At 41.3% G+C, this 25,151-nt stretch overlaps 1 protein-coding gene and 1 long non-coding RNA gene across 4 annotated transcripts in view; one reads left to right on the forward strand and one right to left on the reverse strand.

The window, feature by feature from the left end:
* Positions 1-8,960, forward strand: part of LOC149461490 (uncharacterized) — a 94,451-nt gene extending 85,491 nt beyond the window's left edge. The window contains exons 5-6 of one of the 3 annotated variants that reach the window (XR_016312833.1): positions 1,864-2,257; positions 7,178-8,960. This is a non-coding gene — a long non-coding RNA (uncharacterized LOC149461490). Of the gene's footprint in view, positions 1-1,863; positions 2,687-7,177 lie in introns of those variants that run through there. The other 2 variants (XR_016312832.1, XR_016312834.1) reach the window with 2 other exon arrangements.
* The window catches only part of LOC149461491 (myosin-7), a 56,743-nt gene extending 44,601 nt beyond the window's left edge, over positions 1-12,142 (reverse strand). The window contains exons 1-4 of the mRNA XM_089678167.1: positions 12,033-12,142; positions 6,278-6,485; positions 6,051-6,194; positions 5,585-5,741 (exon numbers count right to left, since the gene is read on the reverse strand). Of these exons, the coding sequence (XP_089534293.1) occupies positions 5,585-5,741; positions 6,051-6,194; positions 6,278-6,485; positions 12,033-12,100 (577 nt within the window). The 5' untranslated portion in view covers positions 12,101-12,142. The remainder of the gene's footprint in view (positions 1-5,584; positions 5,742-6,050; positions 6,195-6,277; positions 6,486-12,032) is intronic.
* Positions 12,143-25,151: the final 13,009 nt, after the last annotated feature.

Raw genomic sequence — 25,151 nt, forward strand, 5'->3', positions numbered from 1 at the left:
CTCTGTGAGTGACAGATCTATTGATTTGAAAAAGTAAATCCTTACCATAGAACTTCCACAATGTATGTTTTATACTGCTAAAGGTGTGTGTGTGGGGGGGGCAAGTATCATTTGCAGAGTACCCAACTGTCATATTAGCATTTAAATATTGTAAATATTGTGAATTTATGTATCACAAGCTGATACGTATACACTGAAATTTTAATAGCACAGTAGACACTAGATCAAAACATTGGTCCTAAAGTTGGCCTTTTGTGAGCTGAATGAAAAAAACTGAACCAATTCCCCCATCCACACATTTGAGGTGGATAGAGGAATTCTCCCTGCCGCACTATTGTTTTCTGATAGCAGGGAGTCTCCTCTGCAGCCATTGGCTGCAGCTGCTGATTGAGCTTTTACCATTACCTTTTATTGAGACTGAAGAGAGCAGGTAGTGACCGGCAGTGCGCTTAGTGGGCACAGCGGCTGGGGGAGCAATCGAGGATTTATTGAGACTGAAGAGAACAGGTAATGACCGGCAGTGCGCTTAGTGGGCACAGCGGCTGGGGGAGCAACTGAGGATTTATTGAGACTGAAGAGAACAGGTAGTGGGCACAGTGGCTAGGGGAGCAAAGCATCATTATAGGCAGCACAGCAGGAACACAAGCAGATAATTTGTACGAGGCAGCATTTTATATACAGGATCAAATGAATGGAGGGGACACACTGTTGTAATGACATATTTTTTATATGGGCTGCATGTTACTGAGGTTGTGCTGTTTTGATGTAATAAAGAGTGAGCGTCTGGGAGAGGAGAAATCCTGCTGCTCTGCTGCTGCTACCTGATGCTCACCATCATCAGCAATACAAATGCTAATAAATATTTCTAAAGGGACAGGGTTCTACATTATTGCCTTTTTTTCTACTGTCTATATTTGGTTCATATATACATATTCTCCTTAGTAGGGGAGATCTGGTGTAGCCTCCAAAACAGTACAGTGTTTTTATATTGATTTGTATTTACTGTAGACTCTGAACCCTATCCTTTAAGTCTTACTTTTAGTACAAACTTGGCCACATTTAAAATTTGTCCTTGAGCACTCCATGATTGGCTTCACCCTCCATAATCTAAGGAATTGTGATTTCCACAAGTTTCCAGGTATGTCACCATACTTGGGAACTTGTCAGTGTCTGGAGATGCCGGCTTTTATTCACTTCAGGCTGGCTCTTTTTTGCAAGTATAGCTATATAAAACATTTAAAATAAAGCGTCTATAATGTTTAAAATGCAGTAATACATTGTCTCACCCTGCTCTGCACATGCTCAGTTGCTTTCTATTTTTTGGCACTTTGCTGAAAATCATAGCCACTAGAGGCCGATCTACTGGGAGCCCAAAGATTTACTGCTGCTCAGGTGCTCTGGGCTTCAGCAAATGGCAGCCTCCAGCAAGAAGAAACAGGAACAATGCCGAAGGCAATTTACAGCACACAGTAATTATGGTAGCATAATTATTAATGTGGAATGTATGTTCCTTACTATAGAAGTTGTAATGGGTAAAGTTCCACTTTAAGGTGCCAGGCTCCATTCTCCAGTTGCCTGCTGATTGACAGGAGTGATTGCAGCGTCACTCCTGTCAGGCTGAGCAGGTACTGGGATAGCTGCTGGAGGGAAGGTTCTGCTCTCTCCTCCTTCCAATGTAAGTTTACTGTGTGCACACACTCCTGCTCAGTTCCCTATTCATCACATTTCCTTATTCATCAGTGTGTGGCCTCACCCAACCAACAGAAGAGGATTATTTAAAGTGGTATTAAACTCAAAACAAAAAATGTAACATATTGCAGGTTACAAGCCATCAGATGTATTAGCTGCATTCTCTTTTTTCAGGGTTTTTTCCATGCACTAGCAAATTCAAATACAAATTGAAGCCAAACTCTATTGACAAAATGCGTCAAGTGGAACATCAATTCCAATCTCAGGTGGAACGCATAATGAGGGATTGGCGGCTTCCGCAAGATCGGATCGGGATTGTCTGTATGCTTTTTGTATTTTTATGGGCATAATCCTTTATCTGATACCATTTTACTAAATATACAGTTTACACTAAGAGATGATGCCTCTTTTTTTAAATATATGCCGTTATCATCATTGGATCGCTACTGGGATTGCTGGAGGTAACAGCGCTGAGAAGTAACGAGAAGGAGATCGCAACTGGTCTCTGGGAGACCACAAAGCGCATATGACTTTTCTTGTTGTACAACAAGGAGCTCAATGAAATCTGGTGAGTGAGGAGTTTTAACACACATTGCTGGTGGCACACTGGATGGTGGGATCAGTGTACAGAGCACTTTTATTGCAACATATGGACTTTCCATAATTTTATGGTGTTGGAATCAAAGGAAGTACACACTATTTGGGACTTTGCACTGAATACAGATTATTAATTTTGCACTTGCAGGAATGTGAGAAAATATGTTATTGGAATAATTTCTTTTTATAAGATTTGCAAATTGTACAGAGTATTAATTTGCAGTATTAATTTGTACAGAGTATTAATTTGCAGTATTAATTTGTACAGAGTCTTAATTTGCAAGCGCTATCAGGTGTATGTGAAACTCCAGTTATCACCTTATAAGAAGTTACATCAACAGTTTTTTTTCCTTTTGGGATAAAGGTTTTACATAAATAATTAAAATCTGATTACTTTAAACACCTCTGTCCATGTTAAGTTGTTTATCTCAACCCTCTAACTCTTACATCTGCAGGATAGCTTGTTCTGTTGAAAAACAACAGCCTTACAGGGTAGAGCACCAGGTGAAAATAAAATAAAGTTTAAAAAAGTAAACAAATGCAGCCATCACATTTTAAAGTGGTAGTAAACCATTTAGGAGATATTCTAGTGAGTGGCAGCAGTTGATCTCACCAGCGCATGCTCTCTGAAGGAACGGCATCCCCGTGCCGTTCCATCAGAGCTGTGTGCCGCGCATGCGCTCGGGAATGATGTCATCGTGGTTCCGCCAGTCAAGCGACCGCAGCCCGTGAACCGGGAAGGAAGACCAGGTGAGATAGCACTGTTGGAGGACTTCGTTTAAAGGTAAGTCTTTCATAATGTGCTAGTATGTGATACATAGTAGCACATTATAACATTGCCTTGCAGGGAGAGTTTTGTTTTTTTTTCCCTCAAGTTTACTACTGCTTTAAGAAGGCCTGGACTGCCCATAGGGCATAAGGGCATTTGCCTGATGGGCCGGGACCACCAGGCAGGGCTGAAACTCCAAGATCTCTGCTGTATCCCCTCAGCTCGGGGAAGGAGAAAGGAGTGAAGCAGAGACAGACAGCTCTGGTGTCCCAGAGCCAGGGGTAGACTGGGTCAGGGGACATGAGGCCAAACTGTGGCTCCCCAGTGGCTGCAGGGCTCTGACATGAGAGAGTCTCTTTCTCACAGCTCAGAACCAGGACTGAAAGTTCCTCTGCCCCCCCCCCCCACCCCCACCAGCACAGATGGGAGAAGAGAAAGTGAGCAAGTTCTGGTCCTTCTCCTCCTCTCGCCCTCTCCTTCTGTGTCCCCAGCACAGAAAGAGAAAGAGCTGTGTGGGTGGGAAGTTTAAATTCCAGCAACCAGAAGAGGAAAGGTGCAGCCTGCCGATCCATCCATCCATCCACTGTCAATGAAGTCCCTCTCCCTTCTCTTTCCTATCTCCCGATGAGTACTCTTTCTTTCTTTCTTTCTTTCTTTCTTTCTCTCTTTTTTTATCTTCATCTTTCTCGTTGAAGTTGCAGCAGCAGCAAGCAGACACTGTCCAGCCAAGCCTGCCTGGTGAGCAGATAGTACCTGGAGTGGAGCTTCAGCCTGGAATGGGGGTTGGATGTTTTCACAGGGGGGAGTACAATGCAGGGGGTTACACTGGGGGGATTACATTGTAAGGATTACTCCAGGGGGATTACACGGTGAGGATTACACTGCAGGGATTTACACTGGGGTGATTTACATCAGGGGATTTATGCTGGGTGGCATTACACTGGGGGGGGATTACACTGTTACACTCTGGGAATTTACAGTGGGAGGATTACAGTGCAGTGGATTTACACTTGGGCTATTACATTGGGCTGCTCAGTCTAAAATGCCTGGGCCTATTTTTTGTCCCAGTCCGGGCCTGTGTTTAGGAACTTGTAAACTGCTGGGTGCCACTATCAGAATACAATGTTTGGGTGGGGGGATTACTCCATCAACCTTGTTTATATGGATGGAAGAATCCATAGGAATCCCACTGGCTGAACAAAAAAACTTTTTATGGCCAGCTTTTTATGGCCAGCTTTATTCACTCACACCCATCTGTTTCACTGCACTCAGTGCTGCACATCCCTTCCAATCCTTCCATGTATTTCTCCATTCTATCAACCCTTGTTTGTTGTACACCGCTCCTTTCTTTCAGCCCTGTTACTGGGAATGCACAGTCTTTCCAGTCCTCCTCTGTTCAGCTCCACACCTCTCCTTCCATTATTTCACTCATCCTTGTACACCTTTCCCAGCTCCTATGTATGATTGTCGACCAAATTCAATTGGGTTTAAAATTTCATACATTTATTGTGCCATATTTTCTACATTTGAAGCTCTTCACTTTATTTACCTCTCCTCTGATTTGCTACTGTCACATCAACCTAGTACTTTGTTACAGATTACTCTCCCTCTCTACTGGGTGCCACAATCTACTTTGTATTGCTTTTACTATCCCATTTTAGATTATATTGTCCCTATTACCTCTACACAATTCTTTTTTCCTTCTTCCATCAGACTAACCCCCTTTCACTATTTTCTAGTCCAAGCCTTTCTTTTCTCTTTCCCCATCGGCACAGCATTTCTCCACAGCCCTGTCACTTCCCTCCCATCCCATCTATCTACACAGTATACTCATCTATTCCTGTCAATTCACATAATCCTTACCACAGTACATTCTGTGATTTTAACCATTAGTTCTAACATGTAATTTTATGCTCCACAGCACGAATACAGCCTCTATTCACGTTATAGATAGCATTTCTTCCTGATTCTATTATAAATTGTTGTTTAAGGTTAGTTCAGTGATTTTTTTTTCTTCCCACAAACACTGATGGAGTGTGACACCATAGAAGAAGGGATGCTTTTTCTTCTAGTGACACCATCGACACAGGGGGATTTTTTTTCTCCACATTGGTGCTGGTGCATTTTTTCCATCTCCACTGTTAGCCTCATATTTTAATGTGAGACAGTAGGGTTGATTTACTAAAACAGGAGAGTGCAAAATATGGTGCAGCTGTGCATGGTAGCCGATCAGCTTCTAACTTCAGCTTGTTCAATTAATTTTTGAGAAAAAAACCTGGAAGCTGATTAGTTTCTATGCAAAGCTGCACCAGATTTTGCACTCTCCAGTTTTAGTAAATCAACATCATTATGTACAAAACTATTCATTTTGCTGTGCTGTGCCATAATCAATGGCATTGTTTGGGCCTGATATTAGGGGCTCACTATTACCCCTCTCCCATATCTGCCCTCCCCCTTTCGTAGGCGCACTCATTTCCAAAGGTTTGCAGGTATGCTAGTCACTGGTCACACTGCACTATGGTGCCTGACCTGTCAGCATGTACTGATAGGCATTGTCAGAGATGGAAAAGATATGAGGTGGAGCTTCAGTCCTCTTCTTCCCACGGTACGCAGCCACAACCTCTGCATTGTACACAGGAAGCCACTTGTAGGGGTTCACCGTCACACAGAAGAGTCCTGAGTAAGTCTGGAAAGACCAAGAATAATACATGTATTCATTTTCCTGGTGAACGGCCAGGTACATTAGTTCCATTAGTAGATCCTATTGCAAGTTCCACACGTTACACAATAACAATAAAATGACAACGTAATAGAATCAGAAGATAGACCTATATACAGCAAAAATCAGCAATGGAAGGTTAGGAATACTTTTTTTGTAGGCAATTTCAGATCTATAGAGGGATCACAGATATTCAATGACAGCTATAAAGAGAAATATATAGCCACAATGTAAACTAATTATAATGTAGGTCTAGTTTCAATAATTGGCACTCACATAGATCATCCAGGCTGCGTAACGCTCTTTGAGGTTGTACAGCACAGCTGGTTCATTCAGAAAGGTCAGCATAGCCATGTCTTCAATTTTATCAAACTTGGGTGGGTTCTGCTGCATCACTAGGTTGTCTTTAACAGTGATGTTCTACAATAAAGACATGTTTGAATAATGTTCCATATGGCAAAAACGTTCAATCAATCCAGATAAAACCCATATATTGTTCTCACCTTGCCATGTTCTGTCTCCGCTGTAACCTTTTCCCCTTCACGACTGGTGAGCTTGGCTTTCACATACTCCTCTTTATCATCAGGGACAAATATATCCTTCTTCATATCAAAAATACGGGTCTGAGCCTCCAGGCGCTCTTTGTCTGACTTTCTCAAATAGGGGGCTGCTGCCCCAAACTCTGCCATTTCAGCATCACCCATGGTCGTGCTACAATAGAAGAAAAATCTAAAAAGTCCAAATTTTGCATCATGGAAAATGACAACATTTAATTAACCCATTGTTTAATAAAGAGCTGTAAAAATACAGAATATTATTAGTTTTAGGTGACCATTTCTTAGGAGAATCATTGGCTGACTTCTTATATCTTCGAGAAACCACATGTAAGACATAAGTACCATAAGTCATATCTCTGTTCCCGCCCATAACAATAAAATAAAGATGTCATTCTCTTGTAGTAGGATTCCTCAGCTGTTTATCCTTCATTATAGAGAATCCTTTAACTGAGTCATCACCATTTTGGCCTCAGCCACTGCGAAGAACTTGGAATTTGGATGTGGGATAATTCACCAACAGTGTCCTTCATAAATATGAGAGGCCAGCATGTGATTTAACTTATTATCAATCACACACAACTGAAATATCAGTTTTGTGTGATGTTGGTTTTACAGGACAGCTAAAGTCCCTTATTTTTTTAGGTATATAGTGCCTTGTATTCAAACCCCTTGAAATTTTCCACATTTTGTCATGTTAGAACCAAAAATGTAAATGTATGTTATTGTATATGTATATTATTTAAGCATTATTATGTAGGATCTACATGTAGCTAGGTGCTGTCTTTATCATTATACCATTCAGGGACATTTATAGATGAGACTATGGTTACTCCTTTTTCCCCCTAGTGCCCAGTACTGGAACTGCTACATCACTTCATGTTAGCAGATTGGATTCAGTTTTTCTGACAGCTGAGGATCTTGGGACCTGTAGTCTTATAACCAATACAGCCTGCATTCATGATTGCTGATTGAATTACAACTACCAGAGAGCTGGGGAATGAGAAGAATGCTAGGAAATCAGATACTGTGTATGTAAAAGGTACCAGCCCATTGTTGATAAAATAATCAGTGCTCTTAATATTTTGTATGTTTATTATTTACAGATTTTAATGATGTATGTATTTGGAGGCCTTATACTGTATTTGCTCACTACATAAGCAGAATGTTTAGCAGTGCTGTACAATGGTTGTACCTCGACCTTGAATGTAGTAATGAAAATGATACAGTAAAAATGTGCAGGTCATGCAAAATAGATTGCAGGTAGTCACTTTTAGGGGCCATGCATGCTAGGGGCAGAAAAAAAATGCCACAACCTCTGGCAGAAAAAATGCTCATAGTGGCTTGTATTGCTCAAGAGTCTATGAGAGTTTATGGGCATTCACTTTTATAAGTGTTTTATTCCAGAACTTTCCTCTCTGCTCATTTTTCACACTGGAAAACACTGAACACTTCTAAAAACGTTTAGGTGTGCTTTTTTGAACGTGTAGCATTTTTTATGCCCAACAGCTCCTCCCAAAGACGCCATTCTGAGGGGGTTTTTGTCTGCCTCTAAACACTCCTACAAAAATATGCCTTTAAACTCCCTAATGTGCATGGACACATAGGCTAACATAGAGCTACTTCTAAAAGCTGAAGAAAAAAAAATGCAAAACACCTGTATAAGCAGCATTTTTTATGCCCAGTGAACTTGGACCCTTACACAAACATAAAATACATGTATGTGAATTATTTAATGTTCCTGTAAATATTAAATTCTGTACAGCCATTCTTGTGATTTACAGAATCTTGCCAGACTGAAAGGCTTCACTTTTCTGTGTTTCAGATAAAGCAACATAATTGAAAAAAAAAGTGTTCTAATAACTGTATGCAGTTAATATAATAATGTTATTATAGAAGAAAAAATTACCCAAGGGATTTTGCGAGGCACACTAAATTATGGTAACAGAAATCACACTATTTATCATAGTTGTTAGAAAAAAGATATATTAAAATTGTTTATACACAAAGTCCATACACATTGAACACCAGGTTTGTAACATGTATACAAGTAAAAATGCTAAATCTACATGAATTACATGGCACAAGCTCTCTACACAACATCTCAATGCGTTTCGTGAAGCAGCATTCACTTGTTCAGGACACAACAAGGCTTGTTGGTATGCTATGGAATGGTATCTGAGCAGAGACAAGGTTGTTATAATTAAGGAAAAAAGTTTTTTTCTCCCTTTTTTTTTTTGTTCCTTCAACAACTATAATAAAAAAGGTGATTTTTTTAAAACCATAATTTAGTGTGCCTTGCAAAGTCCCTTGGGCAATATTTTCTTCTATAATTACCAGTGTATTGGGGGCTGAGCCACACTTATCCTTGCTCACCACGGCCTCATACCTTTCATTACTATAATAATGTTAGTATTCATCATATGGATTTCTATTCTATTGTTGTTTCACATGCCATTAGTTCTACTTTTCTCATTTACTTGCAGTAAAAGCTGCCAAGCAAAAGTAACAGTGACAGGTGCTAGTACAAACAATAACACTGTCAGGGGTGCTTGAGTAATTGCATCTTTAGTTCTTTTTTTAAAGCATATTCAAATCTTGGGAATAAAAAGTGACTATTTAAGCCCCTAAAGCAGTGCTATACTCTGTCATTCTCTAACATTGTAATTTTGTTGATCATTTTGTTTTTTTGTGTGCTATAGTGATCGTGTAAGCAATACAACTTTGTCACCTTCCTATTGTCAGCTAGCTGATTGACAGTGAGCATCATTCTGCTGTCTGGTTGGTCTACACAGTCAATTGTCCCTTTCACATTCTAAGGCTAGGTTCACACCTATGCAGTTTGCGTTTGATCTGTTTCTGCAGTGCATTTTGTGTTTTTTTGCACATGCGTTTTTACTGCGTTTTTTATGTGTTTTGCATTTTTATTCTTGTTGCTAGGCAGATTTAAAACACAAAATACATCAAGAATGCATAAAAAACATATCAAAAACGCATCACAAACGCAACAAAACAGCACTACATGCTTTTCTGCACCATTTCCATTGAAGTTTATAGAACTGTATGTAAGGTGCTGCGTAAATTGACAGCGCTATATAAGTACCTGAAATAAATAAAAACCAAAAATGCAACTTTTTGCATTTAAAAAAGTCCCTGACCCTTTCCAAAAAAAAGCACCGGGTAAAAACACGTAGATATGAACCTGTCACATAGGAAATCATGTTAAATGGACTGTAGTGTGTTTCTGAAAAACGCAACAGAAAATGCATAGGTGTGAACCTAGCCTAAGTCCTGCTGTGCAGTGGAACTTCATATGCTGAAAAGATTTAAAAACAGACTGTAGTTTTACTCTGGCATCAAATATTTTTTCATTTTTCATACATAATTGTGTTTTTTTATATCTGCCTGGTGTTCAACTTTAAAGAAACCCTGTCAGTCAGATACACAAAATCCATCTGACTCTTCAACTTTCCATAATTCTGGGAGTATCTGATGTCTGTGTTTTCCGCAGTATGCTATGGTTACGTCCTGTGACCCATTTGTCACTGCTGTGTCCTAAAGTGATGTCGGGGTTGAAGGATGGCCCTAGAGCATGCAGCAAGGGGGCAAGGACAATGGACACTCCCGGAATGGTCGAATGCTGAAGAATCCGACAGAAGCTGCAGTGCAGGGAAACTAGTGAAACATGGGGGCTGATTTACTAAAGTCAAATAGACTTTGTAAAGTGCAGTTGCACTCTGCTAGAGCATTTGCTCCAGAACTAAGTAAATGAGCAGAAGTTCTACTGACTTCCATCATCCAATCATGTGCAAGCAAAAATGCTGTCTTTTTTATTTTCCTTGCATGTGCTTGGGGATTGTTTGCAAAGTGAAAATCTTACTTAACCCAGGACCCTGCATTCACTATATCTGGTCTCCCACAGTAAACACAACATGGAAATGCAATTATTTTAGTAAATATAAACTGCTAAATATCTTTTCTCATCAGCAGTTAGAGCTGTCTTGTGACTTCAGCAGAGCACTGGTTAAAGCTTGTAGGAGGAGTTTTCTTTCTGCTCTATTAGGATGCAAAACCCCCTGACCCTCTGTCTGGGCAGTGCAGATTGCCCTGTGCACCCTCCCAAGGAAAAAAAAAACCTCTCTAGCAATACACACTAAACTGAGCGTGTGCAGAAGGGCTACGGGTTCAGTCTGTTTTATCAGCGTGGACATTTGAACAAGAGGAGGGGCAGAGAAGTCAGGATCGAACAGCCTTTTTCCACAATGCTGAGGATTAACCCCTTAGGTTCCACAGTGAGTGTTACAAGCATGCTTTATTGCATATACAGACTGATTTTACTGTTGTGGGTTTAGGAAAACTTGAAGCATTACCTCATTTACTAAGCTCTGGAGAGACTGCACTTTCAGAATGCAACTGCACTTTGCAAAGTGCAAAGTCTATTTGCCTTTAGTAAATCAACCCCATAGGCTGACAGAGATGCAAGTACAACATTTCTTCTACAACAATAAACTTCCAGTTAGATTTTGATGTGGTACTGACAGGGTTACTTTTCTTTACCATTATTTTTATTTATAAGTTTTAGTGGTTGACAAGAAAATGAACTTTACAGATATACATTTCACATCCAAACTACTATATCTAAAAAAAAATGGAGACCGCAAATTTTGTTAGTAATACTCAACACATTGGGGCTGATTTACTAAAACTGGAGAGTGCAATATCTGATGCAGCTCTGCATAGAAACCAATCAGCTTCCAGGTTTTATTGCCAAAGCTTCATCAAACAAGCTGAAGTTAGAAGCTGATTGGCTACCATGTACAGCTGCACCAGATTTTGCACTCTCCAGTTTTAGTAAATCAACACCTAAATATTTAGACAGGGTCATTTTAAGGTAAACTTAATCATACTGCATCAAAATATGTGTTCACTGAAAATATGCTAATACAGAACATTTTCCATTGAAAAAAAAAAAGATGGATCCGTCCACAAAAAAAAAAAACATTGATCATGTCATATTATTTTAATGAATTCTACTTTAAATGTTTCTACCTTAACATCAGGTTTGCTAGTATGCATTGATTAAAATATAGTGGGCAATGCCCAATTAAACCACAAGAGTACTAGAATCAATATGTCGTCCAGAAGAATTTGTTTAAATACCTTTCATAAATTGGGCTATGGTTTCACAAAGTACATTTTTTCTTATAGGACCAATTTATGGAAACAATACACCTGCTCACAGGGACAAATCACATTCCAGCATAGGACCTCTTAATTGGACCTGATCAAAGAACATGGGATACAATTGGTTCCTATGCTGTTTCAGTTTTTAACACACGTTAGATCACCTTCAATGTGCGCATGACTGGTGAATGAATAAGCCGTAATCCTGCAAGGTGGTGTCCTACAAAAATGCAAGTTACAATAAAGGAATTGTACAAGTACAATACAGTTCATGACAAAGAGGGTCATACACAGGGCCCTCCTACTTTCCTGTCTTGAATTGGATTGTAACTGTACTGTCTCCCGTCCCTTTAGATTGCAGATTGTTGGTGCTATATAACGTCTGTAATAATAATAATAATAATATAATAATAGTAAAAAAAATGCAGGAACAGCGATAGATACGACTGTCTGTACGGTGGCATGCCTAGCATATCACAGATAATTCTTGTAAAACAGAGCAAGTCCTATCTGTACTCACCTGGGAACAATGAGAGAGCAGGAACAGACAATGAAGAAAGCACTGTTTACATGTGTCAGTGTGCACATGCATGGATTTATATATATTCACCTGTTATTTTTCTTGTCCCCCCCATCCAGATTTGGGCTCCATTGTCTGCCAGCCACACCCCTCCACACATCAAGAGAACAATTGAGGGTCTCACGTCATTGTGTAGGAATTGTGGTGGGGAGATATGGGGGACATGTGAGACAGAGCAAGTGTGACATGCCATTAAGTATATTTCTGATCCCCAGGGCCAGGAAGAATTGATTAACCCATACCCTGCTGAATTCTTGAGATGCACCAATAAAATCCTCTTTGCTATAAAATAACCTGAACAGCAACTGGCAGTCTGTCTCTCAAACTTATAGAATGCTAGCCTGCTAAAAATACAGACGAGTTTGTTCAACAAAGCCATGCAAAAAGAAGAAAGTGATGTTGAACATGCAATAGCACAAAGAAAATTGATCAGATTGTATTTTTGTTATAGAATGTTTTATTTTTTCTTATGTATTTTGGAGATGGCTGATACATATACTGAGTTGCATGCCAGATCTAATATTTGAAGTATTTTGATACAAATATACGGTACTTTAGATAAAATTAAGGTGTTTGCAAACAGGGCCGGATCTAGTCTATCTGATCTAGGGGTTCAGTATAAAAAGTCAGGGGGTATAATGTTAATAGTATGAAAGAGATGCAGGGAATTGGATTGTAACTGTACTGTCCTTGATCACTTCTGTACCAAAACTCACAACCTGGAACAAACATCTGACAGGTAGTGTAGAGGCATTGCAGGAGTGAATAGGGAACACTAATATCTATTAGGCTGTTATTATTTTAGGATGAATAAAACAGAACCTGTGCCTCCATATAGCAAGTGTCCCTATCACATTCCCCCTTTAAATCAGGGTCCTCATCAGTGTACCTCCTTACATCAGCTGTCTAGATCAGAGTGCCTCTCATATCAAATATCCCCATCATAGCCCCCCTTACATCATTTCCCAACATCAGAGTCCACCTTGCGTCAGTTCTCCCCATCAGAATGACCGTTACATCAATTATTCCCTTCAGAGTACCCCCTTACATTATTATTATTATTATTATACAGGATTTATATAGTACCAACAGTTTGCTCAGCGCTTTACAATATAAAGGGAGACAATACAGCAACAATACAGTTCAATACAAGAGGGGTAGGAGGGCCTTGCTCCTTGGAGCTTACAATCTAGGAACTTACATCAACATTTCCCATCAGCGTGCCCCCTTACATCAACTGTCCTCATCAAAGTCCCCCTTACACAGGGCTTTTTTTCAGCAGGAACGTGGGGGAACGCAGTTCCGGCACCTCCAGCAATGAATGTGCAGTATGTAATGGCAAGGAGTTCTGGGGTGTGCTGGAAAGTCTATTGATGCTGGCTGCTGGGGATCTATTGTGCCTGGGGGGATCTTTTCATGAGGGAAGGGTCTATTGTTGTTGATGGGTGAATTGTTACTGGGAGGGATCTGCTGTTGAGGGAGAGGTTTGTTGCTGCTGGCTGCTGAGAGATCTATTGTTGCTGATGGGGGTTTATTGTTGCTGGAGTGAGTTTATTGTTGCTGGGGTTCTTTTGTTGCTGGCAGCAGGGCATTTTTTTAGTGCTTTTTGTTTTCGTTAGTAAATTCCATACAAATTACTTAACAGCACAAAATGATACTGTATTCACTAAAAGGGTGGTACTGGTAGGTGGGTAGGCAGTGGAACCAAAAGATGGTACTCATAGGTAGGTAGGGGTGGAGACAAGGGTTGACTCCGAAGGTGGGATATCCTGCACTTATTCTCTGAGAAAAAAAGCCCTGCCCTTACATGAATTTCTCCCATCAGAGCCCTCCTTAACTCAATTGTCCCCAACAGAGTGCTCCTTATATCAACTGTCCCCATCAGATGCCTCACGAATCAGTGGATACACTGCTAGGGACCTGGGGGGGCACAACTAAAATCGGGGGGAGCGAAGCCCACCCTAGCACCTCCTAGATCCAGGCCTGTTTGTAAAGATGACAATGGACATTAGAGGATGGTCAGTGGTGTTGGCATGGTTTGACCCTCCTCTGATCATTTTGGCAAAATTTCCTCCTAAACACCAGAAAATGCATGTCAACAGGAATGAAGAGGATGGGGACACTGGGGCTCTAGCAGTCAGCTCCAGTATTGCTATATTGAGAAAAGATTGGCCAATGTTTTCAAACTCATCTAATTGCTTTCTCTCCCACAATCTGTAAGTAATGCTTGCCGGTGTCTATAGAAACATAGAAGAGTGATAGCAGAAAAAAGACCAAGTGGTCCATAGAGTCTGCCCTGTCTTTTTTATTTTTATTTATTTATTTTACTGTTTTGTCTAAGTTTAAATCTATATTTGTCCCAAATGTTTGAATCCACTTACTGTTGACTGACTCGCTACCTCTGCTGGAAGTCTATTCCAAGCCTCAACTACACTTTCGGCAAAGTAATATTGAGAATCCTGACTTTAGCATCATATTGAAAATACTGCCCTCCCTGAAAATTCTGAAGCAATTTGACTTTGTCCAGTGCTTTGGCGATTAAAGAACCTCTTCTTCATCATTACCAGCATAAAAGGAAGGAAGAAAAGCCCCGGATTGTGCAGATCATTAACTTTAATAAAATAATTCATACAAAATAAATCCCTTGTTAAAACACAAGAATCAGCTCACATAACCAGCAATATCACCTATTTCAGCAAACCCAAACCCCTCCCAACGAGTTACAGCCCTTGAAGATACATAGGGAATATATAGGGAAGTGGTTGGAGTAGTGTCATTGCAAGCTGGTGTTGATTATACAGCAGGTTATGTGAATTGTTATATGATTGCCTCATTTAGCTCCGTGCATATAACAGGGGTTTCTCTGTGCCTGCATGTCAAGTCTTCATCAGTGGAAACATTCCTAGAGTATTTTAGGTTCACTGTAAATATAAAGATTTGTAGTTTGGCCTCTAGAGGGAGTTCTTAGTAGCTCAGTGCAGTCAATTCTTCACTGCATTACCACTGTTAGCTCTACAGGATGTGCATTGTTTTCAAAAAGGTGGCCAATTTGTAGACCTACATTATGAGAATGAGCAATAAAGCAAAACTACTAAATAAAACCAGAAATCTGAGTCTGTGTATGCAATGAGCAAGTATGACCACTCCCATGTACTGTATGTACTGTACATACAGTTTATACATAGAAACAAGGTTTCTGAAACGTTAAGATGATTGTAAACCCTCTCCTCAGCAATCCATTCAGTTTAAAATAGAAATGAAAGGTAAAACATTTTTGTATAGATATAAAAAAACGTAAATACCTTTTTCCCCCTTTTTTTTATAAGTGATCATATTCCCTCTCAGTGGCATAAGAGCTGGGGGAGGAGAAGTAGCAGCACACTGATCTTCCCAGTGAATGGCTGCATAGGGGAGGCCTGTCAGGACAAGTCAGACCTTTTGTGGAGAGAACACTGAGTTCTCAGCACAGCTAGAGAATGGGCCATAGCATGTTATCCTGCTTAGTTTGGTCAGTTTTTAATAGGAAAGCAGAGGGACTGGCAGGAAAACCAGGGATTTCACACAAAAGAAGCAATACAAAGAGAAATGGATACTTTTTCATACAAGTACATGGTACAGCAGGCACATATCAAGAATATGAAATGTTGGGTTTACATATTCTTTAACACATATTGATAAGTTTATTTTTTACACTGCTTTTACCTTCCCCTAGGTACTTCACCTTATAGACTTCCATAGACTTCATCCCCTTAAGGTAAGTCACACATCGCTGGTCAGTGGCTTTTTTCACCAAGGGTACCGTATTTGCCGGCGTATAAGACGACTTTTTGACCCTTGAAAATCTTCTCAAAAGTCGGGGGTCGTCTTATACGCCGGTACACATGTTAGGGGGGCTGCGGCATTAAGTACAGGGGTTTGCAGGGGCTGATGTCTCTTACCTGGATCCAGTCCCACGACGATCCGGTCCAGGAAGCGCGGCGTCTCCTTCAGTTCGGCCACTGGATGTTCGTGCGGCTGCTCGGCTCCGCCTCCTCACCGGTGATTGGCCGCCAGAACTGTAGCTCAGGAAAGGCACACAGGCGGCCAATCACCGGCGAGGGGGCGGAGCCGAGCGGCCCCGCGAAAATTGAGTGCCGGAGCAGCAGGTAAGTGTTCTGTGTAGAGGTGCTGCTGCAACCACATATGCTGGCTGCAGCAGCACCATACGAGAACAGGGTCAGCAAGTCTCAGTGGGAGGAATAGTGCCCCATCATTGGTGTCACTGATACCAATGATGGGGCACTATTCCTCCCACTGATACCAACGATGGGGCACTATTCCTCCCCCCCACTGACACCAACGATGGGGCACTATTCCCCCCCCCCACTGACACCAACGATGGGGCACTATTCCTCCCCCCACTGACACCAATGATGGGGCACTATTCCACCCCTCACTGACACCAATGATGGGGCACTATTCCACCCCTCACTGACACCAATGATGGGACACCATTCCTCCCACTGACACCAATGATGGGGCACTATTCCTCCCACTGACCCCAATGATGGGGCACTATTCCTCCCACTGACACCAATGATGGGGCACTATTCCTGCCACTGATACCAATGATGGGGCACTATTCCTGTCACTGATACCAATGATGGGGCACTATTCCTCCCACTGACACCAATGATGGGGCACTATTCCTCCCACTGACACCAATGATGGGGCACTATTCCTTCCACTGATACCAATGATGGGGCACTATTCCTCCCACTGACATCAATGATGGGGCACTATTCCTCCCACTGACATCAATGATGGGGCACTATTCCTCCCACTGACATCAATGATGGGGCACTATTCCTCCCACTGGTGTGCATTGGAAGAGGGGTAGTCTTATACGGCGAGTATAGCCCAAACACTACATTTTAGCAGGAAAAGTAGGGGGGTCGTCTTATACGCCCAGTCGTCTTATACGCCGGCAAATACGGTAGTTATTAAAACTGATGGAGATCACCTCTAGTCTCTGCTCTTCCACTGACACATTTCACTCAACATCTATGACTAATCCCATACTTTGGGTGAGAAACCGCTGACCAGCAATGTTGATTGTCTATAGTGAAGCCATCACTAGACACCAGAGTCTGCAGCTAGCAAGCTGATGACATCTGCAGTAGGATGACACAGGACAAGACCCATAGGGAAAGTCTGAAAGTTAGCGGTGTTGAGGTCAAAGGCCAAACCAAGGTCATGCAGTGGAGACCAGTAGGATGCAAATGAGAAAGACATCTGGATCCAGGCTGGAGTCATACACAGGTGAGTATTATAGATGGAGATGATGGAGAGATCAGGAGCCAAGCCAGGGTCATGCATGGTACTGCAGATCAATGGAAACAAGATCCTTCAATCACGAGTCAGGCAAAGGGAAGTCCAGAGGAAGACCAAGTTAGTAACAGTAAGTCAGAGTAAACATAGGATCAGGATACACAGGAAAAAGAATCACAGGCTAACTGAAGATCATCCAGCAATTACTTTTCTAGTCCTCCCCTTAAATTGGGCACTTGGCACCAGTTCTGGATTTGGATGTGCTCTAATTTCCAAACAAATGCATGTGGCAGCGCTGCGTACTGATGGAAGTTCCCACCTGCATCTTGGTGCATGCACGCCTTTGCTCCAGATAGCGTATTGTCAGTAGAAATGTGTATAAGCACTGTTATAAAGTACTTTCTGCAAGTATGTAAGTGTTCTTTTTATTTTTAACTATGTTTTATAAAAGTGATAAACTATATTGAGTTTCTCTTACTCTGTTTACATTTGAAAATTGTGATCATTTTTAGAACATGGATGAAAGAACAGTTTTTACTTAACTGATCTGCCATTAATGTAGATAAAGTTGAATGATGAAAAGCGTCAGACAGTGACATTAGATGTACACCAGAAACCGGAAATTCCAATTCATCTTGGAATCTGGTTTTTACTATCTCTGTTCATGTGAGCACATTTGTTGTGAAATAAATGCATGTTTTGTGAATCTGCTGCACTATTGTCACTCTTTATGCATTTTTTTATGTGAATGTTCTGAGTTCAGTGGTGAAAGTACCTGGCCAGGAGGGAATTTGGTGAAGAGGTAAGAACTTAATCATGTGATCTTTGATCCTAGGATGTGAGGGCAAATGATTTGGTAAAAGTGTACCAGCATGAAGGATTGGATGCATAGGGATATAGATACATGGTGAAGTGGATGGTCTGCACTTTGGATCACGGATATATGTGAGCACAATCACACTGTTACTAGTTTCAAATTGTTGAGATTTTATTACACTGTATAGTTTTTTCCTTTGTTTATGGTCACATATTTTATGAAGAATTGAAGATCAGGAAGCTTCAGGAAATGAGTGGAGGAGGAAAAGAGTCTAATGATATGAGATTGGAGGACACTAACTGTTGGTAAGAGTATACTGGCACATGGAATCGGAGAGAAAGAACAACACAGGGTGATTCTGCATGTTCTTAGACACTGACACATGTGAGCACAATTATGTATTAGTCTTTTTTACCATGTGAATCGCTGGGTGCATGTGTGTCACTTACCTAGGGAAGAGGTAGCATTAAGATGCAGTATGGGGAAAAAGGCAAGCTGGTGGAGGCAATGTAATGCTTTGGGCAATGTTCTGCTGGGAAACCTTGGTCCTGTCATTCATGTAGATGTTACCTTGGCATGTACCACCTACTTAAAATGTTATTCCCTGATGGCAGTTGCCTCTTTCAGCAGAATAATGCATCCTGCCACAATGAAAAAATGGTTTGAGGAACACAACAATGAGTTTGAGGTTTTGACATGGCCTCCAAATTCTTCAGATATCATTCCATTGAGCATCTGTGGGATGTGCTGGAAAAAAAAGTCTGATCCATAGAGGCCCCACCTCGCAACTTATGGAAATTAAAGAACCTGCTACTGATGGCTTAGTGCCAGATATCACAGCAAACCTTCAGAGGTCAAGTGGCATCCATGCCTCAATGGTTCAAGACTGTTTTGTCAACAAAGGGGACTGCTTTGGTGGCAAAAAGGGGACCTACTCAATATTAGGTGGATCATCATAGTGTTATGGTTGATCGGTATATAGCCAGTTGGAAACTTTATAGATCTGACAAAATTCTGAAGATCCTTACTCGGTTTCAAGATCATGCGCCTTGATAAAAGACATAAAAAACAGGGACAGATCTAATTATTGGGGGTGATGCTTTTGTGAAGTAGGGAAAACAATTATAAGAAAATACTTTTATTGTTTTTTATGTTTTCTTGATATGCATGTTCTGATTTGACACAAAAATTTAATCTTTTGTACGTGTTTATCAAAAACATTAAAAAAAAACCCACTATACTTACTTTAGAATATCCACATCCAAGACACTCTGAACTGACTGAAAAAAATTAAAATATACATAAAAGTATATTTGATTGTTTTATTCTTTTAAGCTAACCTATAGACAGATACTGTATAATAAAGGAAAGAAAAAGAGAGGAAGGCGCCTCTAAGTGCAGTATTGACAATTTATTTAGTAAACAATGGATAAATTGCACTTACAAGATAAACGGTTAAAAAGACTCATCGTGTGGTAATTAGATCCAGGTGGGACATCCAGCCGTCCAGCAGCAAACTATGTCTATAGGATCAGGAAGTAGAGTCCATGATGTGCCTGTGCATCAAAAATGAAGCTTGGAGAGCAGAGTCAGATGTAGCAGGTGAAGGGGGCGGTAATGCATTTCGGAGCATGCTCAATAGGCTCCTTCTTCAGACCTCTTCAGAGGCGCCTTCCTCTCTTTTTCTTGTTACTGCATTAGAGCCTTGCTTCCACTCTAAGAAGAGTTGCCTCAGTGTTACTGCTCCTATCCATCCCTGATATCCATCTGGCACCTTTATCTTACAGCTACAGAGGTTGGGATCCAACAAGCGCGCCCTATATAATATACATTTTCTAGATATAATAAAGGGAAAGTGCTCCTGCGCTTATGGATATTTTTCACTCAACAACACAAACTAAACCTGATTGCAGCAGTCTTTTAATTGTGTAAAATAATCACAAAAAAAGTAAAATTAAAAAAACAGATGAACTGCACATGGTCATAAACGTGCATATTTTAGACATATCATAAACCAGTCCCATAATTTGTGTAAAAGAAAGTGCTCGTGCTTTTGTTCAACTTGTATTCAAAATCCTGATTGGTGCTCCATTGTGTGCAACAAAAGTGCATCACATGGACTGCAACTCACCCTCATTCCATGACATCTATCTCTAGAATGGTCATTAATGCTTTGTGGGACAATCCCAGTAAGCCAATGGTCCCTGGATCCTTTAGCCTGTGATCATCTATCCTTACAGCGGTTTATGATATGGGACTGGTTTATGATATGTCTAAAATATGCACATGTTTATGACCATGCACGGTTCATCAGATATAAACCTTCATTTAATCCTCTTATGTGCTCACAAACTACTTACATTGCAGCCAGATCTTCCATCATCACCTCTTTTTTCACTACTCTGCCACCTCACTGGGTAAGAAAAATGCCTGGTACTTTCAGAATGGGGGGAGCATGTGATGTAATTCAGTTCCCTTCCTCCCAGGTGACAGCACTGTGGCTTGGCCCCTTTGGCACGTAGCTGTAATATGGGAGCAGGGGGAGAGCCCTTACCCTGAATGAATTCCAAGATGTTAATGCATTAGCAAAGCACAAATTCACTTTACAATGCATATGTAGTTGCTTTTGTACTTGATCAACATTGAAACAAAGGGACTTTTCCATGCACACAAAATTCTCAAAAATCTGGGGCTTTCCCTAAAACAGATGGCAATTACAGTCTTAGCCAACATCCAGATTGTGAAGCTTTTATTTCATCATCAGACCCACTCATGGAAATTAGAGCAAAGATCTTGCCATTTAACGTATTGTTTCAAAGGTCCGTTAACCCACATTGTAACTTTAAACAATTAATTAGCTGTGTCAGTATATAATATTACCAACAGCATGTCAGACATGGTGAGTGACAGCTGTCATCATATACCAGACAGTGGGCGATATATCAGAAGCGCTGGGTGAAGAGGTTAATAGACAGGGTGAGGGTCTCTATAAATATCACAGTATCAGTGTCCTTTATCATCATATCGCATCTTTATAAGGCAGTGCGGGTCTGCAGGGGTCACCTCTGCTTTATTATCTGAGAATTGTTGTCAGCTGCCCTTTCCTAAAAGACAAGAGGCAGGGTGGAAGGAAAGGGGGGTTTGGAATCAAGCCAGCTCTGTATATCTAACAAGAATCTATATTGGTAAGAGATCAGTTATGTTTCTAATCCACCAGAACAATAAAAAGAGGAGAGGGAGGGAGGGAGAGAGAGAGAGAGAGAGAGAGAGAGAGAGAGAGAGAGAGAGAGAGAGAGAGAGAGAGAGAGAGAGAGAGAGAGAGAGAGAGAGAGAGAGAGAGAGAGAGAGAGAGAGAGAGAGAGAGGGGGGTACATTCTTCCTCTTATTATAACCATGGTAATAAAGCAAAACAATTGTAGTACTTCCAGAAACATTCAGTCACATACCCAGTTAGGTCATTTTGGGGCTCTTTAGAATACAGGGAAACACAAAAGATATGAAAAACTACTTAAATGAAGGCAATGCCCAACAAAACTGAAGCAAATCACGTTGTAGATATTAGATACATAAGCATATAACACTCTAGTTACATGGTAAAAATATCCTTCTTAAAATGCATCGACCATAAAGAAATTTTTTCTGCACAGTAAATGCATGGCAAAAATCTGGTCATATGTTCACATGTCTGCTCAGATTTGCTTCCTTCTACCTGTATGCTTGCCATACACCATGGCTACTCTAACATGTCTTGCCTGTGTTTCTGACCTATTCACACCTGTGTCATATCTGTCAATTACTGGTAGCTCTGCCTTCGACAGCCAAAATTTGTGCATCGTCTAATGGTTTGGTGCGACTCATCTTGTTATACTGTACAATACAACCTCCAATGTCCCTGCCTTTTTCTGCTTTTGGGCTTCACCCATTTGACTTGTGATTAATATTGACAAACAGAAATGAGCTTTAAAACAAGGCTTCACTGACCTATTCAGCTGCAGACACTGCTGAGCAATTCATCCTCACACTTTGCTGCAGAAGCTTGCCCTACTCCACCTCTCAGCAGTGACTTGGCAGCCTTCCTGCCTGCAAATTTCTAATCTAAAGACAAAGCATGTGTAGAAAACAAAGAACCATTACTCACTGGTAACATCTCTGTATGCACAAATTTATTCCACAGTACAACCACAACAGCCAGAAGACCACCTCCTCTAATCCATTTCACTCAATGGGGCTTATTCGTAGATATAGGAGAGAGCCTGGAAGAGGATTCTTTTATACAAACTGTACTAAGTACATTGGGGAACACCTGAATGCCTGTTAAGGGTCTGTTGTATGCATATGCAATTATGAAAAATATTTCACCATCCAGAAGAGATGGAAATGTCTTATATAAATAAAATACATAATATCACATACCTAAAGTATAATCAAAAATCATTATACCTATGTATGTCTATCATATGCCCCTCATGCAGTGAAGAATTTATTAATATATTCTGAGATACTTTATGCTCCTTTCAGCAAGGACCTGTGAGCAAAGGCATTCAATAAATCATGAACATCATATTTCGAGATGAAATGAAAGAAAACTGCAGTTAACCAAGAAAGTAAAGAAAGGGTAAGGAGGAATGGAGATGGGAGGCAGGCAGAGGTGGAGGCTGAGGGTAAGGGAGTGACAGTGAAGGACTAGGGGAAAGAGGGTTGGAGGTAAAGAGAAGTGGCAGATAATGGGGGGGAGGTAAAAGGAAGAAGTGTGGGATTTGGGAAAAAGTGGGAAATAAGGAAGGGGGTGAGGGAAAGTGTGTGTGGAAAGTGAGAAAAAAGTGAAGGGGCCAGGGTTTAATTCTCCTTGTTGGCATGAGCATTAGCTGGACTGCTCTCAGCTTCACAAACTGTTTAAAGTGTTTAGACTACATTGACTGCATCCTTCCCATCCTGTGACTGAGGGCAGGTTAGCCAATTTACTAGCAAAGTGTTCTTGGTTTGACTCATTCACATATATTAGGGAGTTTTCATCCATGTTGGGTTTGTTTAGAGATTTTGAATTCTATAATAATAATAAACCTAGTGATCTGTGTTGTCTGGTGTGTTCTATATCTGTTTTCTTTTTATTTGTTTATGATCAACTGGGCTCAATGGCTAAATGTTTTTCCTTTGTGCACTGACACAAGGGTTACTAAACATATGTTCTTCTAACACAAAATGTGTTAATGTATGATGCTTTGATAAAGTTGGATCATGTATTGATATGATTGCTTCATAGAAACTATCTTTTAATAATGCAATCATATCTTAAAAATTTTGATCAGTGAGTGTGAAATCTGTCAGTGCATATTTATTGCAACAATATATACAATATTACAATAACTAAAGAAACTGAAACAACAATAACCAGTCAAAGAAATAAAACAGTAGCAAAATAGAATATACAGTTGTTAATTAGCAAATGGACCAGAGAATGACCCCTATACTTAGGAAGGTGCTGTCCAAGGGCAAGGCAAAGTATGGAAGTCTTTATCAAACCATTTCTCTACGGGCCAATACATTGGGGCCCAAATCTGATGTTGGTGCGCTTAGATAGAGTTCCTCTGAACACAGATATAGGTGCTTGTGCTGTGTCCCCAGCAAAAAATACAGTTCCTCTTTAATAGTCTGCAGTATGGTTTGGCCATTGACCTCTCACCAAATCCTGGAGGGATAACTTGTCTCCTTTCATTCTCCAAGCAGCTCAGTGGTGGCAGTGGCAGCAACATCTTCCCCAACAATCAGGCAAAGACACCAGTCATCAGCAGTTGCATTTTCTCCAAAGATCAGTAGGCAGAATCAGTTAACAACAATGGTGTTCTCCCCAGTGATCAGGCACCAGCGCTAGCCAGTGACAGTGGTGTTCTCATGTGCCAGGAGATGTTCGCTACTCTGCTTCTCTTCATCCCTAATGGGGTGCCAAAATGTTCTGTAAGGAGCCTGCTGCACAGTTTGTCCCCCACAATATCCTCACTACATCTTCCCCAATCACAGGAACGTTCCTTCCTCTCCAAAGAGCCCCAGTCATGCTGGAATGTGTTGTTTCTTTGCTAATCTGATACACAGGCTCAGTCTGTCTCCGAGCTACATCTCTGACAAGACTCACTTTTCCCCAGCAGGCTCTTGTTTCAGGATGTCTAGCAGTCCATATCTGCTTCTTCTATGTTCTCCTGGTGGTGGGCATGGCTTCCATTTGGCTCTCTGTCTCTCTACAACAGCGGTTCTCAACCTGTGGGTCACGACCCCTTTGGGGGTCGAACGACCATTTCACAGGGGTCGCCTAAGACCATCGGAAAACACATATTTCCAATGGTCTTAGGAACCAAGACACCGCTCCTCTATCCGTCTCAGGCGATGTGTGGGCGGGATGACATGCTGCCCCTGTCACCTGGCCACACCTCCGGGATCACTCAACAGCTCCGCCTCCTCGTCGGTGATTGGCCACCGGAACTGTAGCTCAGGAGAGGCACACAGGCGGCTAATCACCGGCGAGGAGGTGGAGCTTGGAGAGGAGGAGCCGAGCGGCAGCGCGCGTAGATCAAAGAAGACTGAGTAAGGGAGCTGCCGGAGTGAGTGAAGAGGAGAGCGGCCAGAGAAGGAAGACAGCTGATCGGAAAGTGTCTGTACAATGCAAATTTTGCTGCTGCAGCCAGGTATGCTGGCTGTAGATGGGAGAGGGAGAGAGCGAGCCCAGGCTGGAGCAGGGGTCAGCAAGGTAAGTATCATTGGTGTGAGTGGGAGGAATAGTGCCCCATCATTGGTGTCACTAATACCAATGATGGGGCACTATTTCTCCCACACATACACCAACGATGAGGCACTATTCCTCCCCCCACTGACACCAACGATGGGGCACTATTCCTCCCCACACTGACACCAACTATGGGGCACTATTCCTCCCAACACTGACA

This window comes from Staurois parvus, unplaced genomic scaffold (assembly GCF_062004578.1).
Source record: "Staurois parvus isolate SC_StPar_1 unplaced genomic scaffold, SC_StPar_1.0 ptg000199l, whole genome shotgun sequence".
NCBI lineage: Eukaryota > Metazoa > Chordata > Amphibia > Anura > Ranidae > Staurois > Staurois parvus.